Source organism: Oreochromis niloticus, linkage group LG5, assembly GCF_001858045.2.
Source record: "Oreochromis niloticus isolate F11D_XX linkage group LG5, O_niloticus_UMD_NMBU, whole genome shotgun sequence".
NCBI lineage: Eukaryota > Metazoa > Chordata > Actinopteri > Cichliformes > Cichlidae > Oreochromis > Oreochromis niloticus.
The window spans coordinates 28,223,530-28,248,670 of record NC_031970.2 but is presented as its reverse complement, the minus strand read 5'-3'; the positions used below and the strand labels follow the sequence as shown (position 1 = coordinate 28,248,670).

General features: G+C 39.8%; 1 protein-coding gene across 11 annotated transcripts in view; it reads right to left on the bottom strand.

Annotated features, from left to right (window-relative positions):
* Position 1: 1 nt before the first annotated feature.
* The window catches only part of celf4 (CUGBP, Elav-like family member 4), a 95,664-nt gene continuing 70,524 nt past the window's right edge, over positions 2 to 25,141 (bottom strand). Inside the window, exons 4-14 of one of the 11 annotated variants that reach the window (XM_025907407.1) lie at positions 18,273 to 18,401; positions 17,227 to 17,306; positions 14,969 to 15,109; positions 14,461 to 14,599; positions 12,994 to 13,146; positions 12,550 to 12,660; positions 11,105 to 11,170; positions 10,688 to 10,768; positions 9,203 to 9,286; positions 7,861 to 8,054; positions 2 to 4,848 (exon numbers count right to left, since the gene is read on the bottom strand). In XM_025907407.1, the coding sequence (XP_025763192.1) occupies positions 7,927 to 8,054; positions 9,203 to 9,286; positions 10,688 to 10,768; positions 11,105 to 11,170; positions 12,550 to 12,660; positions 12,994 to 13,146; positions 14,461 to 14,599; positions 14,969 to 15,109; positions 17,227 to 17,306; positions 18,273 to 18,401 (1,112 nt within the window). In that variant the 3' untranslated portion in view covers positions 2 to 4,848; positions 7,861 to 7,926. Of the gene's footprint in view, positions 4,849 to 7,860; positions 8,055 to 9,142; positions 9,287 to 10,687; positions 10,769 to 11,104; positions 11,171 to 12,549; positions 12,661 to 12,993; positions 13,147 to 14,460; positions 14,600 to 14,968; positions 15,110 to 17,226; positions 17,307 to 18,272; positions 18,402 to 25,141 lie in introns of all 11 variants that reach the window. The other 10 variants (XM_019355083.2, XM_019355082.2, XM_025907406.1 and 7 more) reach the window with 10 other exon arrangements.

The following is a 25,141-nucleotide window of genomic DNA, read 5'->3' as shown; positions in this document are numbered from 1 at the left end:
ATTTTATTCTAGACTGTGCTTTATTATTGGGCTAAGCTGAGACGCATCATTCATTTAGAATTACAAAAGAAGAGTCCAGGGGACCAGAGAATGGTGCAGTCTGGAGAGACGGGGGCGGGAGCCTAAAGCGCGCTGCCCATCAGAAGCTTGGCTCATCAGGAACCTGGCAAAGCTTAATATGCAACATTCATCACCCCCCTCCATATGTGCTGAAATTGGGAAATAGATTTCCAGAACACTTTGAAAACCACATGAAGTAAAATGTGATTCTAGCAACACTACTGAGCTTTAGAAATAAAAATCACTGATAACAGCACCGAAAAAAAAACATGATAGGAACTCAAATTTCTTTTGGATGAAATAGTGCAGTTTTCATTGAATTTTGTTCTCGGTAGAACACGTGAGTTGAACAAGATCAGAGCTCTGTTGAACAAAATGAAGCACAATGGGGAGAATAGGAGGAAGGGAATACAGTTTTCAAAAGTTGTTTACAATAAACCAGACATTAGTTCATTAAATCGTAGCAGCAACTTATACTGACCTCATGGCGTCTCTTCTGATTGAACAGTTGATTTAAGATGTGTTTAACTAGGGATTACTATTTCCCCCACTTTGCTTAACGGTGGCATCTTATTTTGAAACGATCTTTTAACAAAGCTTTTTCCTTTTTTTTTTTTTTAAATGAACAGAACAGTATGCATTTATAATTACAAATATACATAAGGCTTTAGTGTTGTACTGCATTGTTGTGAGTAGTTTGCAAGCCACAGGAAAAATGTAGAAGCAGTCTTAGTAGTGGTTAAACTTCCAATACTTGAGCGGGAAGATGTGTCGCGATTCAAGGTAACGCTTTCAAGCAAACAGATCAGTGTCAGTAATGAGAGCTCAGATCTTGGCTCAAACAGCACAAATAAATAAACAAATAAATAAACAAACAACGAAATAAATAATTCAAATCTGTCTTTGACATCACTTGGTCAAAAGGAGCGTTTTTCTCCATCATCAAAGAAGTGCTGAAGGCATGGTCCTGCAGACAGGAACAATGATCATCTGTGGACCACAACAGTGGCCCATGCATGTCATATAAAAACTATTTGGTCACGTACCAACTCATAAAAAAATAATGCCATGAAAGCATGCTTATCATCTCAGACATGACTTATAAATAAATATCTAAACAAACAGATAAATGAATAGAACCCATTAAAGTATTTCTTTTTTGTTTTTTTTTTATAAAATAGGTCAATGTGTGTCTAAGCTCTAACTGAGGTCAATGCTCTCCCTGACTGTATTCTGGATAAATGCCTTGGTCAGGTCCTACAGTTTGTACCGTATCCTAGCGACTATTTTTTTTTTGTACCTGGTTTTAATGAGCATTATCATGTTTTCATTCATATATTTTTTTTAAGTATTTAAATTACTTTATCCAGTCCTTGTAGATAGAAGTAAAAGTCCTATAAAATATGCAAACCTATGTACAGAGGAAAACAGAGCAAAAAAAGAAACAATTTACAGTATATTCATCAGTTTATGTATATATTTATATATATATATTTATATTCAAACTTCTGCTCTGTTTCTTGTTTTTGAACCACTAAACTTTGTTTTTCACTTTTCTCATGTAAACTTGCAGCTTAAAGTTGGAGCAAATGAAGATGAGGCGCTTGGCATTTGAGTTCTCGCACATCTTTCTGTGTCTGCTTACTTCGTTCGCCATGGAAAAAATGACTGATTGCTCAAACAAATCATACGAGAAGCACAGACTGCGATGGCAGTTTTTTTTTTCTTTCTAATTTTCTCAGAGCAGCGGGGCAGTCAAAAAAGGGCACACAGTGCAGCGATCAGGGACACCAGACATATGATATTTAGCCTCGGATGTTATTGTTAGACAGAGACAGGTCCGGTTGACGAGCTAGAAGTTTCGTACTAATCCACCAAAGTTAGTGGAAGAAAAAAAAAGATCTTGATGGTCATCTGGTTTAACTGTATGCCACGCTCAGGAGATTGTTAAGTGGCACACGCACAAACAGAGGTATTCTGGGATGTGCACTGGTGTCTTTTAGACTCACTGGATTTGGAAGGTAAATGTTAAATTATTCAAACTGCTAAAAAGGTTAAACAGAGACACTGGGGAAATGGCATAATGAGCAGTTTATAGGAAAACTAGTAACAGCACCCAACAGGAAGCATTGTCTTCCAAAGTGTCATATAGCCTTATAAATATTCATATATATAAATATTCATTGAGTAATCTCCACCAGCTCAATATGTGTTGAATGCAGGGTCTAATAAATCCAAGTCTGTTGACCTTTTTCAGGTTTATAGTAGGTGTTTATACCATTTTTGTAGACTATTATGAGAAACTGTACGCTAAAGCAATATGAAACCAGCCTCGGTGATACAGCAGGTGTAATGGCTAAATGGCTTTTCACACTTATTGCTTCATTTTACAGTTTCATTAGAGTTTTTATCTTTATATATATATAATTGCATGAGGACTTAACGTAAGGCAATATAACAGTTTTCCAAAGGATATGCTTCATGTCAAGTATAAATCCTTTTTTTTTTTCTGTTCAAGGGGAAGCCAGCTCTATAACATATTCATCAATATTACATCTCCTTCACAGCCATTAAAATCCTCCTGCTCGGTCCAGTAAGCTCAGTCGCATCCCTTATCAAGCCACATCGTGCCAATTCCAGCCCTGATTTTTACCCTTTATTACCTTCCAACTTGTGGAACTTAGTCTCAGGTGCCTTGCACACAACTTGGAAAGTTAGTGCCTGTGCTAACAGGTTACCTAATGCCCGCTTTTGTTTGAAGTTTGAAGTGGTATCGCATGAATCTACATTAGACCTAAATGCTTTCTTCCCCCCCCAAAGACAATGATGGACCAACAGTGCTTGGACAATTTTTGTTATATTTGACATGCACTGAAGCTCTCTACGCAGCTGAAAAAATGATATGGATCAGGCTGTAGTTTTGACATCATAATAGCGCGCTGGCTACTTGCAGTAGTGTGTGTGTGTTCAGTGTTTTTTTTCTTTGTTTTCTGAGAGCACAGTGCTTGATGGCAGATTCTGCAGGTGACAAGGCACACCTTGACATGGTGACAGCCCATACGCTACATGCACTTTACTGAATGCAAAAGAGAGCAAGGGTTGTGAGACATTTTCATTTTGGTTCAAGTTTCAAAGAGAAGTTTGTGTGTGTATGCATGTGTGCACGCATGTGTGTGTGTGTATGTGTGTGTAAGCTCAAAAGATATGTTTGGAATAGAGTCGAAGATAATTGTCCTTTTCCTCTAAAATCATCTAGCCTGATTCTCTTAAAGCCTGCTACTGAGATTGGCTTTTTGCATTTTCAGATAATATGTACACCATATGTGTTTCATCACACATGAATCTTTTTAGCAATATATTGTGTGTCAGCATATAGGTAATCAGAGAAAGGAATGCCTGCAGTTTTGGGAGCTGCCAGATTTGCGATTCTTCCCAAGCAGAGCAATGCTTCAAACTCCAGCTAAAATCTACAAAAAAATTACAGCTCAACATAGTCAGTAGCCGTTCTATATACAGACACACATATATAAAATATGTGCATATAAATACATATATTTGTGATTAATATCTATTTATCCATATATACTGTATATATGAATACATTTGCTTGAATGCCTGTTATACATATATATGTACTGCAAATATAAACAAGTTCATATATTTCAAACATTTCTGATGTTATTCTATCTATGAGGTTAGGATGTCAAGTTAAAAAAGATAAGGCTGTGATACGGAGCAGCCCCTCCCATGCACTCGCCATCCCTCCCGAGACAAAATGAGAAGAGAAAAAAATAAACATTTTGAGTAATTGTAAACTAGCGAAGTGAGAGACCCCATTTGGTCATCTGAAATAGTTTTGCCTGTATTCAAAAAGCATATCAGCAATATATATGTATATATACATGTGTTGTATATATTCGTAATGTACACTTCTTTTAAGTGCAACTCCCCAGCCAGTTAACGCTGGCTGACAGAGATGCAGTGGTCCGAGTATATTAGAGCTACAAGTCCTCAGCAATAAAAATGTTTGGTCTTTTGGTCCCTAAAACAACTAAGGAATGATGGATAAGACTCCCTGGAGACTGTTGCTATGGCGCTCCTCGGCAACGGTATCCCCTGGAAACGGACAGGCACTCCGAGCTAAAGATGGCCATCCCAAATCGAAGCCAATCTGTGTCCTGAAAATATCACATTCCTACTTAAGTTCTCTCTCAGAGAATTTGTCCCTTCTTGTTTCAAATCTTAAAAATTGGTCTTCAAAAATCAATTGCTCCACACCATCTTAATGAAAGATCTCCTACGGCAATCCGCTATTATGTTTTTTGTGTGTTTTTTTTTTGTGGTTGGTTTTTTTTTTTGTTATTTTTATATTTTTTTTCAAAGTTTTGTTCTTGTTGGACTTTTGACATCCATATTCCTTTCAAGAGTTCAGCGGGGTTGGTCATTGTAAGGAGGTTTGATGTAGTTTCTTTTACTTTTTTCTTCTCCTTTCTTTGTTCAAGTAAAAGTTTTTGTGGTCCAGAAAAGGTAGCTGTCATTCAAGCAGGGTTTTGTGGGGAAAGAAGTGTGTATATGTGTGCAGAAGAGGGGAAAAAAAGTCCTGGGGCTAACCAGGCTGGTACAAATTCACTCTGAGTTCCAAAGTTTTAGTACATCCAAAAAGGAGGTGTCCTTGACTCGGTCATCGCTCTCTCTCTCTCTCCTCTGTTTTCTGAAGCAGCCTCAGTGGTCCAGATGTTGAGTTTGCACTCAGTGGCGGGTAGCAAATAATCAACAGCTCAACAAAACCTGAAAAGCACAGAAGAAAAAGGGACTGTTTGAGTACAGGAACGTGTGGAGAAACAACACAAGGTTTCACGTTTTGCACCTCCATGCATTGATGCTTGCACTTTTCCACAGGATAGCCACTGGCTCGAGCTTTTCTGCAGATCGCTTAGGTTCCTAGAAGTATCCCACGAAAACTGCACTTTGATACTGGCAGCTGTGTGGTTTGAATGTGTGGTAGCTTTGCGGTTCATTTGTGCACTTGCTTGAATCTGATTTAGATAATTGAACGAGACAGCTAGGTTGCTTGCGGCTGAACTTTCATTGCGTTAAACATTTCTACATTACACTGGAAAACACAAGAAAAATGACGGGGAGATATTTGCTTTGATTTTTTTATTTATTTTTCTTTGGAAGCAGTGACGTCACCAGTTTTGTGTGTTCCTTCACTGTTGATTCTTGCTGTATTTACATGCAGATGGAGCGGTGCAGAATACTTAACAGGACACCTGCCTCTCTAAAGCGTCTTAGCCAGCACTAAGACTCTAAGTCCTGGTGTGGATAAACAAAGATCATTTTGCTGAGACAATTTTGAAAACAAATCAGTGCTCATCCTGCAGTGAATTAATCTGGCTTCCTGGCAGCAGCGATGAAACAAATTTTTCGTTTCTATTAAAAAACAAACTGTTCAATTCTGTTTTTGAAATGGTGAAGGGATTCTAATCGAGACACACCTTACCGTGTCATTAGATGTTAAGTAAGAGTACTCTGGCTTGCTGTTGTGCCAACAGTGTGTTATTATTCTATTTTCTTCTATTTTTATTTTTTATATGATAATAACAACAGTAAAGCTGGTGATGCAAGTCCAAAAGCAGCTCGCTAATCAGTTGAGATCGTAATGACGCTCTGGGAAAAAAGAAACCGAAATCAGAAGATGTTTTCTCCAACATTCAGTAAAAAAAAAAATCCTTTTACATATCAAAAGGAGTGGCGGCAACCATCCGATGACAAATTCATATGAGATTGCTCTTCCACCTGCAGTGATTTGCCTCAGGACACTGTCTGGTATGGTTCAGTTAGTTTGTGAGTGGGTGATAAGTTGCCCTTGAATGAAGTCATCAGTAGTGAATGAACGACACAGCCTAAACTCTCCATCACACAGATGAAGGGAGGAGACAAAGAGGAACAGCACAATTACCTGCCTGAGGGGTAATAAATGCCTCTCCCTTGGAAGCACTTTCTTCCCTGTGCAACATGCTGAACCATTTACCAATTATCTTTTACCTACGGGGTAACATACAGGGTCACTTACTGTAAAGTCGTTCTGCAAATAGAGGAGGCTACTCAACTAAGTGCTTCTGCTATTTTTTCTTTTTTTGGCCAGTCTGGAAACTGACATCAAAACAAGGTTTTACTTTAAGTATAGATAGACGCGTGTTATGGTGCATAATTACATTTAACATCTTATATTCTCAATATGTTTTAACTAGTCTGCTTTCTCCCCTGTGTGTGTGGGATATTTCCGTTAGTGCTGTGCATCACAGCGCTCTTGTTTTCAGCGAACGATGCACGGAGAGAACAGTGTTTTCCGCCGAAGAAGGCGATGTGAGCGACACTTGTTTGCCCGAGAACACACGGCGCTCTGGCGAGAGCGAACAGGTGTTGTGAAGTGTGTGTGTTGCACGTGAGGCACTGTAACACCGCTGTCAGCAGGTTAAACCTGCAGGAGTTTTAGACAATGCAGTCGCTGCAATGTCACGTTTCACTCTCAGCTTGTCTTGGGAAATATCTGCATGTGACTAATGATAACAACAACAACAAAAAAAAAATCATTATTGTCATCTTCAATAAAGGGTAAGACAACAGCTGCAAAATTTCCTCTTGTTCTTTAGCAGGAAAAACGATTTACTCATTTCACTGTTCAATGAAAACATGAGCATGCTCAGTGAGTACCATTTTTTAAAGTGCTTTCATGCACAACAGTGAACACTATTGGGGATTTACAAAAAGAGTTTCTCAACAAGGCTGAATCAGAGAATCACAAGACACTGAAAAAAGCTGAAAACCAGTTGATGTCACTGCATTAAAAGCATTTTGTGTAGTGGAAATCATTACTAGTGTAAATGCATACCAGTGCATCATCCCAAAAAATGTTTTGAGTATCATGTAAAGATAAAAACAAACCAACCATTTTTAACATGAAGAGGAATAGCTCTGAATCAAACTCAATAGTAGAAGTGTAAAAGCATCTCAGATGGTATAGGTTTGTAAACGCTGTTGTACATGACATGGATAACTTGAACATCTGAGACTCGGTGATAGTGAACGTTACAAACAGGTTTTGACGCAACATATGCTGCCATTCAATTGTCTTTTTGAGATAAGGCCTTGTTTACATCCTCACTAAACCCCATTCTGCGGGTATTACAACAGCGTTGCTTCATATTAAGAGCAGCTATAACTACCTGTATACAGTCTAGACCTGTCAGTTCTTGGAATATTTTTTTTTCAAAAATTTATGAAACAAAAGACAGCGAATTGTTGAGCAGAAAATCCTTTAACAAGGAAGACTGGGGAAGATTTTGCTCTCTATAGGAGAACATTTGGTCTCATTGGTTCCCAAACACTAACAGAGTGCTGTTAAAAGAAGAGGTGATGCAATGCAGTGGTAAACATACCCTGCTTCTAACTGTTTTTTTGTGTGTTGCTGGCATCAAATTCAACACGAGCTCATTTTTTTTTTTAAACAAAATGTTTCAACTTTAATATCTCATAGGCTCTCTTTATACAATTTTGTAATTAAATGTATTGGTTACATTATTTTTATTTATTTATTTATTTTTGGAAAAAGGTTTGTATTCATGATCCTGCGAAGATTGTGGGAAACAAAAAAACATCAGGCAATGACAACACCTGGTTTGGTTTGGTGAGTGTTTGCCAGTATAAAATGCAATAGCTGTGAATGCGCTCAAGAAACCACCTGTGAAACTAAACTGACAACAGGTGTTCATCAAGGAGTCAACACTGATGCCTAACCTGTCTTTCCCTGTGTTCGACAGCTGCCCCGGCCGCCAGGGTGGCGGTGGCTGGCTGGGGCGCGGGCTAGTAGGGACGGTTGGCATCCTTTGGCCTCTTCAGTTGCACCTTGAGTCTTTTCATGCCGATCTGGAAGCCATTCATTGACTGGATGGCAGCTTGGGCACTACCTGGGTTGTCGAAACTTACAAACCCTGGGGGAAAGGCCAAAAGAGAGGGAGAGGCAAAGAGAGAAAGGAGGAGATATTGTTAGATGAAGAAGCAAGGGCAGTTTGGGGCACTAAAAACATGGAAAGTGAAGATGAGTTCATTAAGATCCAATAGTCATTTACAGGTGTGTATGATATGAAAACTGGAACGATAATGAAATCCTTTAATCTGCACATAAAACTAAAAAACAGTTACCATTCACGAAACAACTAGTTGTAAGCGTAAATCTAACGTAGCGTGATTATAAAAAAAAAAGCACATTAAACTAACATCACACAGATGTGTAATAGTATGACAACAACAGGATTACAGGATAATGGGGTTTTATAACTAAAACATCAATATGGTTGTGCAACATTTCAGTTTTGCTTTTTAACTTCCACTGTGATGGCGGGGAGCGTCAAATAACAAATTAAAACCCGCATCACAAAAACGCCAACATGAATTGAGGAAATACATTAATGCAGCGTATTAGTGAGCAAAAGCTAATTTGCAAATGGGTTGCACCTGATGGACTCTCCATAAAACATTCTCCACAATCCATTTATAATTTGCCACATAATTATGCGTTCAACTACGCTGCGCTGTCAGCAGCATGACGTGAGATGGCAGTTCTCTGTCTTTGCACGGCGGACTAAATGTGGGATTCTGAAGTTATATTCTTGGCATGCATTGCTTTTTTTGTTTTTAGCTGAAAGCAAGCTATAGTCAGGGGCATGCGACTGAAAAACCTGCATTTGTATTATACGAAATGTCACGAAGAGCACAGTCGTAATCGAAAGATAAAACGGGCCGCTGAGTTCTCAGATCTCAGCTGTCTGTAATGCTTGGAAAAGGGAAAAAAAATTCCACTCTTTCTTATTAGTAACAGCACACCTGCAGAGAAACGATCTGCTCTTTTGTTCATCTTTTTAAAGGGAGAGGTGTCGAGAGGTTTGGGGGTGGGGAAGTCGTGGGGGTGGGAAGGGAGTATTGACTGCAGTGCAAAAAAAGGGTGATTAGGAAAAAAAAAGAGAAGAAGAATCAGGAATAAATAACCAATAATCGTTTGGTTTTGTTCATTTTTACCCACCAAAGCATTTACTTTGGTTTGTCGCCCGATCCACAAACACTTTGGAGGAGATGACATTACCGAATGGCAGGAACATCTGCATCAGCTCTCCATCTCCAAACTCCTGAGGGAGGTGGTAGATGAACAGGTTGCAGCCTTCCGGTCCTGAGTGGAAAGAAACAGAGAAAGGCGAGAAAAGAGAGGGGGAGGGAGAGAGAGATAAAAAGGCAAAGGTCAGAGAAAAGGGTCAAGGAAAGAGACGGGGAGTAAGAATGGGAAAGGCAGACCACGAGAGGAGAAAACTCTGTGATGACAGTAAGAAATTATTTAAAGTGTAAAGTAAAAGATAAAGAGGGTAGAAGAGCACATTGTTAGTCAAAGTTGGCTAAAAGGCAGTGAAAGTCAGTTGCCTCTGACAGCTTCTTATAAATGATGTATAAGTTCAATTTTCTTCCAAAAATAGAATAATGTTGGTTATTTTAGAAAAGACCTAAATTTTTTCTAACATAAGCTCTCACAGAAACCAATCAGGATGAACATTTCAACATTTGATTGCGTAATTTAATCAGTTTTCTTTGTTTTCTAGCTGTGTCGGTCCTATGTGGTTGTTTTGACTAAACTATCATTTAAAATGCGTCAGAGTGAAAAACACAAAATAAATGTTCCAGTTTTCTGCATCAGACCATCTTTATGTCCAGTTTCACACAAGTACGACACCAGTCTCATACTGATATTTGTCCGATATGTCCTTGCAACTCTAACTGCAAGGTAAACCCTGCAAGAACACCCAGACTAACAGTGAGGGATCGTCATTTGAGTACAAGGCTTATAAACACTAAAATATTTTTTAAATTCCTTAAATGTGTTTCTTAATATTTGCCTATTAAGTTTAAGGTTCCAGAGTTGCAAAAATGAAACACACGAATAAAACCCATAAAAAGTGTAGAGCAGTTTTCTCCAAGGCTTCAGTCACAGTTGAATGGTAACCTTAAGTTGTCAGGAGATTGCTGAATGTTAAGTATAATGAAAACTAACAACCTTCATACTGATAATTTTATGGTACCCCTTACTATATGACTCCCAAATGCTTAAAATATAGCCTCTGGGTTGCCACAGCTGTGAAATCATCTGCAATTTTTATCTTAACTTCCACAAGAGGGCAGTAAGGTCCCAGGCATGGGTGTTGAGCTTGGCGGTCATTCGGTTCATGAGAAGGCTTACAGCTGAGTTTGAGATGCTCAGTAATATTCTTCTTTTTCTTTTTCTTTGACTCATTCTCCACTCTGCCCTCTGTTTTTTTTATATTACTGAACCAAAAAGCACCAATAATAAAAAAGCTGTTTTGTATCATGTAAAAAACCCCTGAAACACTGCAGAATATTTTTACTTTACATAAAAACTGACTGGCAACATTTCAAATCACCCCAAAACACGGTACGCATTTCAAACGCCTGTACATTTTTCGAATGTGTGTATGTAAAATTAGATGAAGAACAAAAGTAAGCGTGAGTTATTGTTCGCCAGCGTGTATGAGTATTTCAGGAGCGTGCCGTGCGTGAGCGTTACCTTCTCGCTGCTGCTGTGGAATGATAGGTGGAGGGTGGGGGAAGGCTTGGCTGATCTGGCCGTATGCAGCGGGGTAGGCTGCTGACACACACAAACACACACCGCGGATCAGATAACAGTCATGACGAGAGCGCACACTCGGATACATACAAACAATGTGATATATGCAGGGGCACAGCGGACAGTCGATCAGATAACACACAATAGAGTCTAACGTGTTGCACAGCCGACACGGTGCAGAGAACAAACTGATGGAGTGAGACTGAAACACTTAATGTTACAATATCAAAATTCAAATTTTGAACAAAGGTATGCTTATCCTGTTTTCCTTAATCTTGCCCTCCTTCCTACTGCACACACACACACATACTTATGCAGACACACATATCATCGGTGCAGTGAGAGTGACAGACAGACCTGCATACTGCTGGACTCCTGTGTAAGCCTGCTGGAGAGGATCAGCTGCAGTGGGACTTTGAGCTGCTTCAACAGAGACACAGAGAAGAGAAGAAAAAAGAGGAGGAGAAGGAGGAGGTGGTGGTGGGGGAGCACAGATGGATGGAGGTGTGTGTGTAGGGGGAGCGAGACAGAGGGAGAATGTAGATGGAGGAGAGGGCACGGAGGAAGGAGAGAGTAATATATAGCAGGGATGAGAGGGAGGAGGGCGATGGAGAGAAGAAAAAGCAGAAAGGTTAGAGAGCCGAACAGCGTGGAGTCAACTCACTTCGCTCCGGTGTGTGAGGAACTGAATTCTGAACCTCTCCCTTCTCTTTTTCCAGACCCTTATACTTAAAAGTTTCCCCCAAAGCATTTCAAAAGTTTCCCTCTTCTTCTTTTTTTAAGAAAAGCAGAAAAGCAAAACTTTGACAAACCACAGTTAAGACCAAAACACACACACACACACACACACACACACAAAACAAAAAAAGAAAACAACCAACAACACATGGCTCCACTGTCACCACAACAAAAGAAAAAAACATGTACCTAAACTTGTGCCTATCACAGAAAACCTAAAAAAAATAACAAGAAACACATTTATTTTTCACATGTACAACAACAGGACGAGCACAACGCACGTAACAGTGGATACGCCTGCTGCTTTCACTTCACATGTTCACAGATCTACAGCAAACTGCATCTGAACTACCGCCGGCACTGTGCCGCACCTTAATGCTACACACCCGTGCGTACAACGCATGCACAATAAACACACCAATGAGAAAACACACACACACACACACACATATACACACACACTGATAAACATATACACACTGATAACTCCAGTATCCTTTAAAACCAAAGTAACACCGAGCACGCTGTGGACTAACAGTAACACTGGAAAAACAGCCACAGATAGCCAGAAGAAAAGAAGAAGAGTTATGGGCTCAAAGAACCTTAAAAAAACATAAAACAGGTGAAATCCTGTTCAAAAATAATTCAGCTGTCTGTGGTATTATCATCCTTTGTAACGCTGTGATACATTTTGCCAGGGGAATTGCAAGTTTGTGAATGAAGCAGCCACAGGGATAGGTTTATTCTAACAAGGTGATTTGTATTTGTATACACTGCAAAGAACTTTTCTTTATGACAGTGTCTGGAAACCTAAGAAGTCAGAGTCTTTTTCAGAGCAGAAAATATTTCAGATATTTGAAGCAATATAAAGCTTTACTGTTCACTCAGAAACTTGAATTGTCCCTCTTTCTTTCCTTCTTTCTTTCTTTCTTTCCTTCTTTTTAAAATGTTTTAAATTAAAAAAAAAAAGTTTGGTCCCAAATGACTTTGAAATAATATCATCCTGACCCTGAGCTCAGAAAGAAAAGGGATGAGGGATGAGGATGGGAGGGAAAGAGCGCTACCTTCGGAGAGAGATGAGAGGAAGCAGCCACCCTGAACCCCAAAACAACTCCGCGGAGCCACGCCCAAGCCGTTTTTCTCTGAGTCCTCTCTAAAAACCACCTCCTGCAACACTGGGGAGACAAGACAACCAAACACATCCAATAAGGTACTAACCACGGCTCATGACACAAGCGCATAGTTAGACTCCGGCAGCCCGAACGCCTTTGCCAAACGATAATCGCCTCGACTTGCTCGCTTTCTGTGGACTACATTCGTCTGGCCTCACCCCCCATGAACATGCTTAAAGGCTATTCTAGTGTGTAAGCCAACATCATGCACGCTTTTCCTGTTGATGGTTGCTTTACAGTGGACGTGTGTCTAGATTGAAAAAAATCATACTTTAACATTTGAATTTTTGTGTGTGTGTGTGTGTGTGCGTTTGCCTCTGAGATTATCATATTTACCAGGATAATGGTGTATCCCGTTGGTAAAAACTGCTTCTGCGGGGGGCTGTCCATTTGCCTGCGGGGGCGGCATGCCAGTAAAACCATTTACACTAATTGGAGATGGGATGCTGGTCACTGTGGGGGCGCTGATGCCTGGTGGAGTACTGCCACCTGCAGCCATGGGGCAGACAGACAGAGACAGAGAGAAACAATGCATTTTTTCCCCCCGAGGACATTATGGAGAAGTTTTACTTTGACTGGCCACCTAGTAACTCTTGCAAATGTCAGGAGGGCCGGTCCAGTGAGCCGGTGAAGACACTAAATGTCAGGGCTGATTTCTTGTCCAAGTATGGCCCTTACAGTGACACAACAGCCATTAGATGTGACTCTCAGATGTGTTTTTTGAGACTAGTGAATACTGTGTTGATATCAAATGATTGCTAATTATGTGTTCCCAGAATGATCTTCTTTTACATTCCTTGGGTGTATCCAGAAACATGCATTTTCTTCCTTTCTGCTGTATCTTATTTCCACTGCAGTCTTAGAGTCGGGTCTTAAAAGAATAAACTATTTTTAGTCATTAATATTACACTTTATTAAACAGCTGCTGCTGCTGTTTTCAAAAGGATCTCATACTTATATTCGATTTTTCCACATCTTATTTTAATGCCTTCGATTTAGACGGCATGATGGAAGTGAATAAACAAAAAAAAAATCCTTTTCTCCAGACTGTTGTCTCATGCAGTGCATATATATTATGTTGTAGGGCCATGTTAACACTTGTAACACTTCAGTCAGGAAATCTTTACTAACTGAAAAACCTCAGTGCCAATTTATGAAGTAACACGAGGAAGCAGTCCTCAGTGGTCACCGTCCTAACTAGAGGATGGCAAAAGGGCAACCTTGGTTTTTTCTTCTTTCCCCAGAGAGGGTTTTGTATTTTTTGTAAACAGCCAAACACTAAACTGACAACTATACATTTTTTCCTCACCCTTTTTCATTTCTCCTATATACATTGATAATAATTTCCAAATATATGTTTAGTAATACACTGTAATATATTCTAAATATACTCAGGTCTTTTATTTCCAACCAACATTTGACAAGAATGTTTTTTGTCTTACAAACATCAAAGCAGATGTTTAAACTAAAGAATCAACCTGATGTATTTCTTTGATGGATATGGTTATTCAATTTTATTGATTTATTTTATGTTGTACGTACTTAACCTTAAGATGACCTTTATGACCTGTAAAGTCAAAGTCTCATGTGCACAGATGGAAGGTTTAGGATTTCAGATTTAGGTTCTTGGCTTCCAGTGACACCAGATTGTCTGCTGTCAGCTCCCCTCGGGAACATTAATGCTACCTTGTGCTCATGTATAGTTATGTATAGAGATATAATCCACAATGCATGCACTGTGGTAGATGCACTTTCTGAAAAAACTCTGATAGGTACTTTAACAATTGACCTTAAACCAGTTACCTGACGTGGGAGTCAGCGGTGCTCCGGGGAGGCCATTGATGGTGGCCATGTGCTGCATCTGGGCAGCAGCAAAGGCTGCCATTGGACTGAGGTAGCCTCCTTGGCCTACAGATGCCATCAGTGCTGCTTGCTGCTGCACCTTCAGGTGGTGAAGAAGAAGGGATTATAAGCAGAGCAGAAAGTAATAAAAGTAAAGACCTGTGAGTCTGAGTTAAGCAAAGCAAACAAGACAGAAAAAACCATATGAAGTAGAGCTATAGCAGAAATGCTGCTATAGAGATGGGAAACAGCATATTAAGAGGTGAAAACCATGTATTAAACTTTATAGAACGTCTATCCTTTAATTATGTTTTTTAAAAAAAATTAACATTTGACTTGATGACTACTGCTTCTTCTTTTGCCTTTTCAAATTTAAATTTGAGCTAAGCTCGAGCGCTCTGTTTAATCGCTGCGGCTCACTGAATAAATAACTGTGGATAAAAAAAAGGAGTTCTGTGGGGCGTCTTGCCTGAGCGTAGGCTCCATAGGCTCCAAACTGCAGGGCCATAGGGTTGAAGATGCCCATCTGACCAGCCATCTGCTGCATGCGGCGTATGGTGCGCTCCTTATCCGTGTCGGCGAACTTTACCACCAGACTGGATGAGGCACCCTGCGCACCCACCCATCCACCCACACACACACACACACACACACACACCAGGAAGTACATGTTAATGTGGTTCGATAGACGTCTGACATAAGCTTGCATAAGCACACATACACACATACTGTTTTAAATCTCCGGCCAAGGCAATGGCCCCCAGAGCTTTAACTGGTGCCCATTTTCCCCAAAAAGTCCTGATGGGTTATATCTAAAAGGGACAATCCATGTTAAGTCAACCTTACATTCTCATGTAATTTTTTTAAATTTTCATAATTTCCTGGTGCAAGGCTTCCATTATGAATATATTCCAATTATTAGAGCAATTTAAATATTTATGAAAAAAGTGCCACTTTTAAGGAAAGGCAAAATTTTACTTTTTTGCCTAAATCATAAATCACAAGTTGAGTGGTTTCACAAAGCTGCTTAGTAATACTCTATCTCCACCATTGTGCTTGTGGGAACAGCTGGATACTTTGTGTGGAATCTGCCAGATTTGGGAGTATTCTATGGGATTTTTGTCAGATACAGCAACAAACACAAAACAACAAAAAAGCAAAACATCAACACAGATCTTGACTATTTTCCCCTGAAACCTGTAAAGAAATATTACCAGTACTGAATACATACATCTACATGTACTAGTGAACACATCGCTATGCACTCTGAATTTGGCTCATGTAAACAAATTCTTTTTCATAGCTCTTAGTTTTGACTGTCCCATCCAACAAACATTTTCATCAGTGGTAGGCAATGTGAGCTCACTCTCATTGCACTGTAAGCTATAGAGATATAACAGGTACAATGAATAAAATATGAACAATGTGAAAATGTAATTGGTGCTTCAGATAAATTCGGAAATGCCTGTTGGACTCCTTTAATGAGCCACTCTTCAAACTTTTACTGCCAGCCCATTGCAGGTTGTAGGTACTATTGTAGCTGATGTAATGCACAGTAAGCTGCAATGTAAAATATCTTCCTAGTGTACGAAACACCACATATGCAAATTACCCATATAAATACACCGTATCCATGAAGAATGTTTAAGATTTCAGATGCTAATAAGATCCAAATGGTTTATTTGAGGGCTACATGCCTTAGTTTGTTTATTTTGCTTGCACTGGAGGTTCTAGGTAGCGTACTGACCAGAGGATGTGTACACTGTCGACATCAGGGGATGGATACGGTCAGTAATACTCAAGAGGGCTCTGGCATTTAAACAATGCTCAGTTTGTACTAAGGGACCCAAAGCGTGCCGAGAAATTGAGCCTGTGTGATTTATAGCCTCAGTTTTCTATTCTTAGCTGACAGGAGTGGCACCTGGTGTGGTCTTCTGCTGCTGCTGTAGATCCATCTGCTTTGCGGTTCAACATGTTCTGCATTCAGAGATGCTCTCTTATTTGAGTTACTGTTGCCTTTTCAGCTCGTAGCACTCTGGCCATTTTCCCCTGACCTCTGACATCAGTACTGGATATTTCCCCTATTTTCCAGACCATTCTCTTTAAACTCTAGAGATGATTGTGCTGGAAAATCCCAGCAGATCAGCAGTTTCTTCAAAGTTCAAAGTAATTGAGAATTATTTAAACGTGCTGCCTTCGTTGATTTAGTGAAAAATTTAGCTACATCTGTCCCGGGCTGGACTTTTTTTAAAATATGTGAATGTTGGAGCAGTTTTTACCACCTATTTCTTTTTAAACAGCAGAGCAGGATGACAGATAAAAACTGCTGCAAAAAACAAAAATAACAACTGTGCCTACCAAAATAATAGGTATACAACATTACCCAGTAGTCCTAATCCATTGACTATAACTTAAGCAAATATTGTGCATATGATCACCTCTTCTTTAGAGGAGGCTGTAACTTGAAAAATATTTCCTCCATAAGTCTAATATTTGAGAAATCTCATGACATAGATTCATAGATTCATCTTTCACCTGGAAAAAAAAGTGTAAAAAATGGCTCGACTGAGATGGAAAGATGGAATAGCCCTAAGGACAAATTTCCTCACTGGGACTGATAAACTCCAGCCTGAGTTAAATTTATAAGGAATATAAGCACTATTTGAGTCATCCCTCTGTGTGACTCACCTCTCTCACACACCTACATGCACGCACGCAGTTACTCACAGGCATTGTCTGGCTCCCGTGTAGTGCACTGATGGCTGCCTGAGCTTCAGCATGAGAGGAGTATTTTACAAACGCACAGCCTTAAAGAGAACGAGAGAGAGAGGAGAACCTGAGTAAGGGGATAATGAGATCGTGAGAACAAAGGAAAAAAAAAAAGTTTCCTGAGAAGTATATCATACAGTATCACAACAAAGCATTTATAGTAACAATGCAACAAGCAGACAGTCCCCCCTCCTTTTTTTTCCACCTGGGATAAATTTTCTACAGTAACAAATATTTAGTGAAGAAAGCCTCCTTTGCTGCGGATTGCTACATCAATGTTGATCGAAGCTCAGCAGACTAAATGTGCCAATCTGGCGTCATTAACGACTTCGAGGATCCTCAGATAGCGCTCAAAATGCTACAGCGTTTTGGTGTCGCTTACTATTGACAAGCGCCGTTGATAAATTTGAGTGATCAAGTTCTCAGTAATTATTGAGCTAAAGCCCACTTAGCTGAGTAAGCTGGCTGATGAAGCCTTGTTAATGGAGCTTCACGGAGGAATCAGAATGATCAAGCCCACTGTAATCATCAGGCTTAGTTATCATCGAGTCTCATTGATTAGCTGCTAAGCCCACTGATGAACTTCATGCGGTGAACTTGTGTAGCACTCTGACAACATTTAAAAAGGGCATTTTTCTGGCATGACATGAAGCCCGATGTTTAATAAGGAGGGTGACTTATTTTTTTTTTCTTTATCAGAGCCTTGTAGGTTAACTCATGAGGTTAATGGGGTTCATCTGTAAAGAGCTGGTGGTTTGTATCTCTCGTCCCTCTGGGCGAAAGCTTTCAAATGGCATTTACTGTTGAAATTTACTGAATCTCCGGTATTCTTATGTAACGACTCCTCTGATGATTGTGAAATAGCCCGCTTTGACATCACTCAGCGCGGAGTGTTTTAAGAAGAACTTTGCAAAGTCACCAACTTTGAAAGGCCAAATCATTTCTGTGCAGTAGCCTGTGAAAAAAGTCTGCCGGCTCAAAGTCATAAACAGCTATAAACTCACCTTTGCTGTTTCCGTCGGGACCTCTGAGGATGGTGCATTCCTCGATGCTGCCGAAGGACTCGAAAAGGCGCCGCACATCATCTTCTGACTGTTGCTTGTTGAGCATGCCCACAAAAAGCTTTCTGTCTTCTAAAAGGAAAAAGGAATAGGTCACGATCAGGAGATCAGGAGATCAGGAGATGCTTTTTGGTATTCTACAAGGAGACATGCTGTGTCGCTTAGACAGAGGCATTTTTGCTCAGCCTTAGATACACAAGCACCATGTCAAATATCAGAAGTTTTGTGATACAGTCGATTGCAACAATTTTCAAACTTGAAAATCTGTTTGATTAATTTTCATTAGAAATACACCTTTATTTGGGTTAAAAACAACTGAGTTGAAGCTATATGCCAAAAAGAGAAAGTTATAGTAGAATAACAGTTCACAAAAAGTTCATAATGCTAGAAAAAATAATTATGTAATGTAATCTAATACTGCAGTCCTAGTGTATTTCTAATTCAATGCTGTTCCTGAGCTGAAAGTCTGTAATGTGCATTTTAAATGGACTAGCTGGTTGGTGTATTATGTTATTATTTAGTATGCAATCTATTTGAGGTGCACAGCTGTTTCTGCATATTCACTTTAAAATGTATTAACACTGTTTAACCAGCTGCCCATTGCATATTTGCAGGGCACCATAATCAAGGCAAGGAAGCCCTTTTCTGTTGAGTCTCTGTCCTTTGGGAATATGACTACCATCACCCATGGCACAGTATGTCTGATGCTAACAACAGTGCTCTCTCTCATCGCATTCAGTGCAGCTTGCTTGACACATGCTGTGTCTGTGGTAAATGTTTGCCACTGTATAAAATGGCTATGCTGCTGGTTTCACGTGTCACGCCCCTCTGCAACCTCAACTCCTTTTGCAGCGGTAGTGCGAGAGTTTGTGGCTGTTGCCCTGGGTTTAATTGCTAATTGTCTATACCTGACACGGTGTAGCTGGGACGCCAGATGTTGTCATGCTCTCTCCTGGGTGTTGGTGTCGTTTTTAGGTGAAAATATTTAGTATATTAAAATAAAGCCCATGTTTCGAAAAAAAAAAAAAAAAGCAGTGTGGAGTCAATCTCCGTTTTATGTTGTAGCTTATGAGCCAGGTCATAAAAGATGCCAAGGAAAGATGTTCTCCAAGTTTTATGAATGCTGTTGCTAGGTAATATTTTCCCTACATTTATACTGAGAAACTAAGCTATTTTCTGCTCGGTATCATTTTTAAAATTTCTGGACTTCATCTGTTTCGTCTTGCTTTGTACTACCTTGACAAAAACAGGTAGTGCAAATAACACTAAACAGAATATGGAGTATTAATAGCTATGATATTATGTAAAAGGTCTTTGTAGAGAGATCTTCTTCTACTTCTTTTGGCTGTTCCCTTTAGGGGCCACCACAGCAGTTCCTCTGCCTCCATCTCACCCTATCCCTAGCATCCTCCTGTGCCACACCAACCCTCTTCATGTCCTCCTTCACCATATCTATGAACGTCATCTGAGGTCTTCCTCTTTACCTCCTGCCTGGCAGCTTCATCTTCAACATCCCTTATGTTGCAATGATGAGCTATTTGACAAAAGTTACCTTCATATAATGCCACTTTGTACCTCAAGAAGGGATAGTGAGTCAGTGTAGCAGCAATTCCCTCACTCAAGCATGAGAAGAAGTAGAGCTGCCCAGAGATTTGGTGTTTTTTTTTTATTTCATTCAGCAGGAAAAACAGTCAGGGAATGAAACTGTAAACATAACTCTGGCAGAGTGACTGTTGAGAGAAGATTAACAGGAGTTACCAAGCGAGCTGGCCAGCTAGTCCAGCTTATGCTTCCTCTCACACTGCCCAGGCCACCGGTATTAAGAGATGATGGGGACTTGTAACGAGCAACGGGCGTACAGCAGATCATCACGGATGCTGGTTGCAGAGCTTTTATGGTTTTGTGTTTTCTCATTACTTGTTTTTGTTTTCAATTCGGTTTAGTTTCACTTGGTTTCCAGAGTGGCTTTGCTTTAGTTTAGTGTTCATTAGTTGCAGTCTTTGTTAATTATTTTCATACGGACGGTATTTGTCAGAGGCAAGAATTGGAAAATAAAAGCATAGATGTTTTCATGCATAAATGCTTAGTTTCGGTAGTAAAGATGGTCCGACGCAAGCTCAGAAAATCATTTCAACTAGTCTCGTTTTATTTTTGTTTCTGTTTGAGTCACACACAGTTTTAGCTAAACGCTAAATAAAACTAAATTCATAATAACCTTGGTTGGTTTTTGAATGATTTCTATGCTGTAGCAATGTCTCACAAAGGCAAACCAGTGCTGCTGAGACATCCATATGACATGGAGATAAAAGAAAGCAATACGAAGCACCACTCAGGATTCTGAGCAGTCACTGCTTTCTACTGTGAAGCAACAGTGGCCTCTTCTAGAGCGAGGTATTTGTGGCAAATTAAATGGTTTTCATTTTTTGTTCATTTATTTGTGAAAGCCTCCTGCACCCCATCCACCAGGAGTCATACTCTTCAGTTCCATTGTGGAAGGAAATTTCACCAAGTCCCTCGGTCCTCCCGAGGATTCCACAACATGTCGTAGTTTTAAAACCAGAATATGAATTATCTGAAAAATCTAATGTCATCCATGTTGAATGTTAGTTGTGTAGATACTACAGAAAATAAGCCACCAAGTGATAATCATCTTGTACTAAATGTTTTGTGTAAATAAATGTGAATGCGTAATGTGTAGTGAGACAACATCCTGTATGCAGCATCCTAGTAGCTGTTTCATCAGATGTTTTTGTCAGATGTGAAATAGCACGACAAGATAGAAACTCACAATGACAGTGTGACAATGCATGGGTCTTGCTTGTCACATCAGTCTGACATTTTTTTTCCCATTGAATCAGTCATTTAAAATTACAACCTATAGGCAAGGAACTGCGCCTGTCACAGGTGTCAGATATGAGAGAAGGCAGCTGTGTGGGTGTGCCTTTCCTCAGGTCAGAACATGATTAAAATTTAACTAAGGTCAGTTCCCTAGTCTTGCCAGTGAACTTTTTCCCCCTTCCCCCCCCCCCAAAGAACAACATATGTATTGCCATTATTATTATACAGAAGTAGGAAGTAATATGCATAAGTCAAAGATTATGCTGAATCCAGGAGACAGCTATATGAATGTGGGAGGCTATGCGCATATTTTTCCCATGGCTAAAGAAAAGCTTCGCTAAGACCTTCGAAACAGCATACCTACTTTCTGTATAAGGTTACAGCAGGTAAAGCATCAGGAAAAATACTTTATCATTTCTCACGGCCAACAGCTAATGCATTTATGGGTCTAATTCTCATTTATGAGCACGTAGCAATAACCCATTTGCATATATTAACTGCTGGCCTCTTCTTTGGCAAAAAGCCTCCACCATATTTATGCCCAAAATGCTGATGTGAAGTAACTTGATTACATGTAAATCTTCCACGTAATTTTGGTACAAAACATTAAATTTAATGCAACTGGTCAAATTAAATTTACTTGATTGGTATACATTGAGTTTATACTAAACTATGTTTTTTAATGATTAGTTATTTGAGTTAAAAAACATTTGATTTTATATATTTCAGTTGCATTTTACTCAAAATTATTGTGTCATGTTAATGAGGGCCAGCACTCTTTTTTTTTTTAGTGAAGTAACTCATAATTAAAACCTAATTTCTTTCTTTTTCACTGCAAATTTTTTCAGATATAAACTTACAGGCTGTCAAATACATTGTAGAATGTTATAATTGGATACAAATCGGTCATTCAGGGTCTCTAATAAAATATGGACAGACCAAGGTCCGGCATCAGTTCATTAGTGTCAGCACATGACTGCGTTAGTCGAGTCACTCAATGAGTGGTCGAGGAGAATTGTGAAGCTGACAGCGAAAGTGTGCTGGGAGCGAAAGCAGCAGATGTGTCGATGTGCACGGCTGTCATCTGTTCCCGCATCGCATTGTGGAAAAAAGGGATGTAAACGTTCGGAAACTAATGAGCCTCAGTGCAATTGAGGCTCTGAATGTGCTCTGCAAATTAATGTGTGTCTAGGTGTGGGTATCCGCGAGCGCCCGTGTGTGCGTGCATGCGTGTTGAGGGTCCGTTCCCCGCTGCTTGTGCCTGACAGGGTGTCCTTGCCAAGTCAACAAGACTAATCTGCGCTCTGGCCTTGCACCGGGGGAGGGGGCAGGGTGGGATGGTGAGTGTTTACAAGAGTGTAGCGCATATCAGAGGTGGACACACATATGCACAGGCACGCACTCGCAAATCTTGAAATGTTTGCACCCCCACACCCTCCTCCTCCTCACATCTTCTCAGACACATACACATTCATAGTACACACCTCAATGGTGGCCAACAATTCTCCAGGGAAGCCACCAATAAACATTACATCTTTCTTTGTGAAAGGACTTACACACACACGCACACACACTCATATTCAGCAAGAGAGCAAATCAATATACACCAGAGTCTCAATAACGATGTAAAGCCCTCTCTCTCTCTCACGCACACAGACAGTACATGACAGTGGCTCTCCCCGATCTCCCACTACAGTAATATTTAGTTGGCTCGAGTTGTACCAGGATACATAAAAAGTATTAGTTTCCAATTTCATTATTGATTTTTGCCACACTTAACAGTATTCCTTTTTTTTTTATCACTTGCGCAGACCCATCTTCACTAAATCAGTTTTCACACATGAACTCTGGAAAATGTCAGGGTAATCAGGTCGGGACACTGTCCCCAGTTATCCTTTCTCACACACGTAGAGCGCTGTAGCAGATGGCTTGCGTTATCTGCAGACTCAGTCCTGGAAATACTGTTTGGTTTGGTGAGGGAGATGTCTGACAAGAGCAAGCACAGAGCAGGATATAGGACACTCACTTGCTAGCTGTGAATTTGTTGGACAAATAGCTGCTTCATTTCAAGATCAAGGCACATTAGTGGAACTGGTCATCAGGCGGTCTTTGTACTTGGAAGCTGGCAGGTTAAAGGTCTCTTAATGTCAGATCTGACTGTGTGGCACATTCGCGTTCTCACGAAGCTCGATCAGAGAACTTATGACTGAAAGTAGCTTCTCCTTATTTGTTAACAGTGGTGGAAAGCAACATGCTTATTGAATCAAGTGCTGTACTTGAATCTCATTTACTTGAATATTCTTCATTTTTTGCTATCTTATTGTTAAATTTAAAGATGAAATATTGTACTTCTTACTCCAGTGCATCTATTTTTATTTTATTAGAAAGCCATAGTCTTCAAGTTTCAATCTTGCATTTAAACTTATGACAAGCTTTTAAAATCCAGAGCATTAAATCAGTGGCTCGAAACCTGTTGGCTTCTGGCACTGTTACAATAAGAAGCGCCTAGTTGGTGATCCATGCCAGTTTTTTAGCTGTGAAGTATTTGCTACTATTTTACCCTGAAAAGGTAAAAATAATAGTAAGTACGGTGGCGCACTGCTGCCTCACACCAAGTATGTAGAAATCTGACCGAGATTTTTGTGTGAAGCTTGCATGTTCTCTCCGTGTGGGTTCTTTCTGGGTGCACTGGCTGGTACTTGGGTTAATTGGTGATTCCTAAATTGCCTGTAGGTGTCTCACTGTGTTAGCCCTGCGACAGCAATCTGTCCAGGTTATACCCTGCCTCTCATCCTGTGGCAGCACCTCCCATCCCCACCTTCTCTACCTCATCCAGAAACAAAAGCAAAACACTTACAGTGCATTAAATCACTATTTTTTATGTCTGATACTTAGATTACACTTTACTTAATATTTATGTTCACTTACTTAAGTATGTGTGATTTTAAGGAAATATGGGTAGAACCTTCTATTGCAGCTCAATAAAAATGTGATAACACTGGGGTTATGAGGTGACAACAAGAAGGTAATAATAAGGAAGTAGGAAGTTATTATCAGGTAAATGCCAAAGTAAGAAAAGAAAAGTGCTGTAACATTTTGTATCAACACTGGTTTTAGCTGAGTAATATTACACTGAAATGTATGTAACTGGGTCATAAGGGGCTAGAAGGTACGACCAGTACACTTTAAAACCAGTATATAAAAATTCAAATGCACAAATGTTAAGATTTTACTGATAACAGGTTACAATTATGTTATCAATATAATTGTTTTTTGGCATACATTTATTTCTTTATTATTATCACCAGTTTCTGACCCCTTATTACCCCATTACACAAACATACTCAGCTAAAACCACTGTTGATAAAAGATGATACTTACTGGATACTGGATATAGATTTGGTATTTAAGTGGTAATAACTTGCTATCTCCATATTATTACCTTCGTATTCCTTCCCCTTTACCCCATTATTACCACATCGTTGCTGAGCTGTGACAGAAAGTGCAACTGAAAGATGAATTATTCCTCCACCAGTACAATTTAACACCCTGGCACTATATTATATTGCTTTGCTTTCCTGTGTGAAAATGCGGGATCAAGAAGTAAAGAAATTTCCTGGAAAACCAGCAGTGTAGGGAACTAGATAAGAAGCAGAGAAGTATGGATGCCTTGCCTTGCCTTCACTTTCCTCATTCTCAGTGTTGCCTCTTTTCTCCCCCTTTCCATCAATCATTCTCAGAGAACCAACAAACTAAATAGAAGAGGAAGTTGCAGTTTCCTTGCGGTTTTATTTATTTATTTAGTTTTTTCTACAAACTAACACCTCTCTCTCAGTCCGTAGACATCCACTGCTTATCAACCTTATCAACTAACTCCTTGCATGCTCCATTTCTTCTCCTTTCCCCCCCTCCCCTCACCCTTTCCATCTTTCTTGTGGCTGGAGAATCACTCTGGTGCCTGTTATATTAAAAAC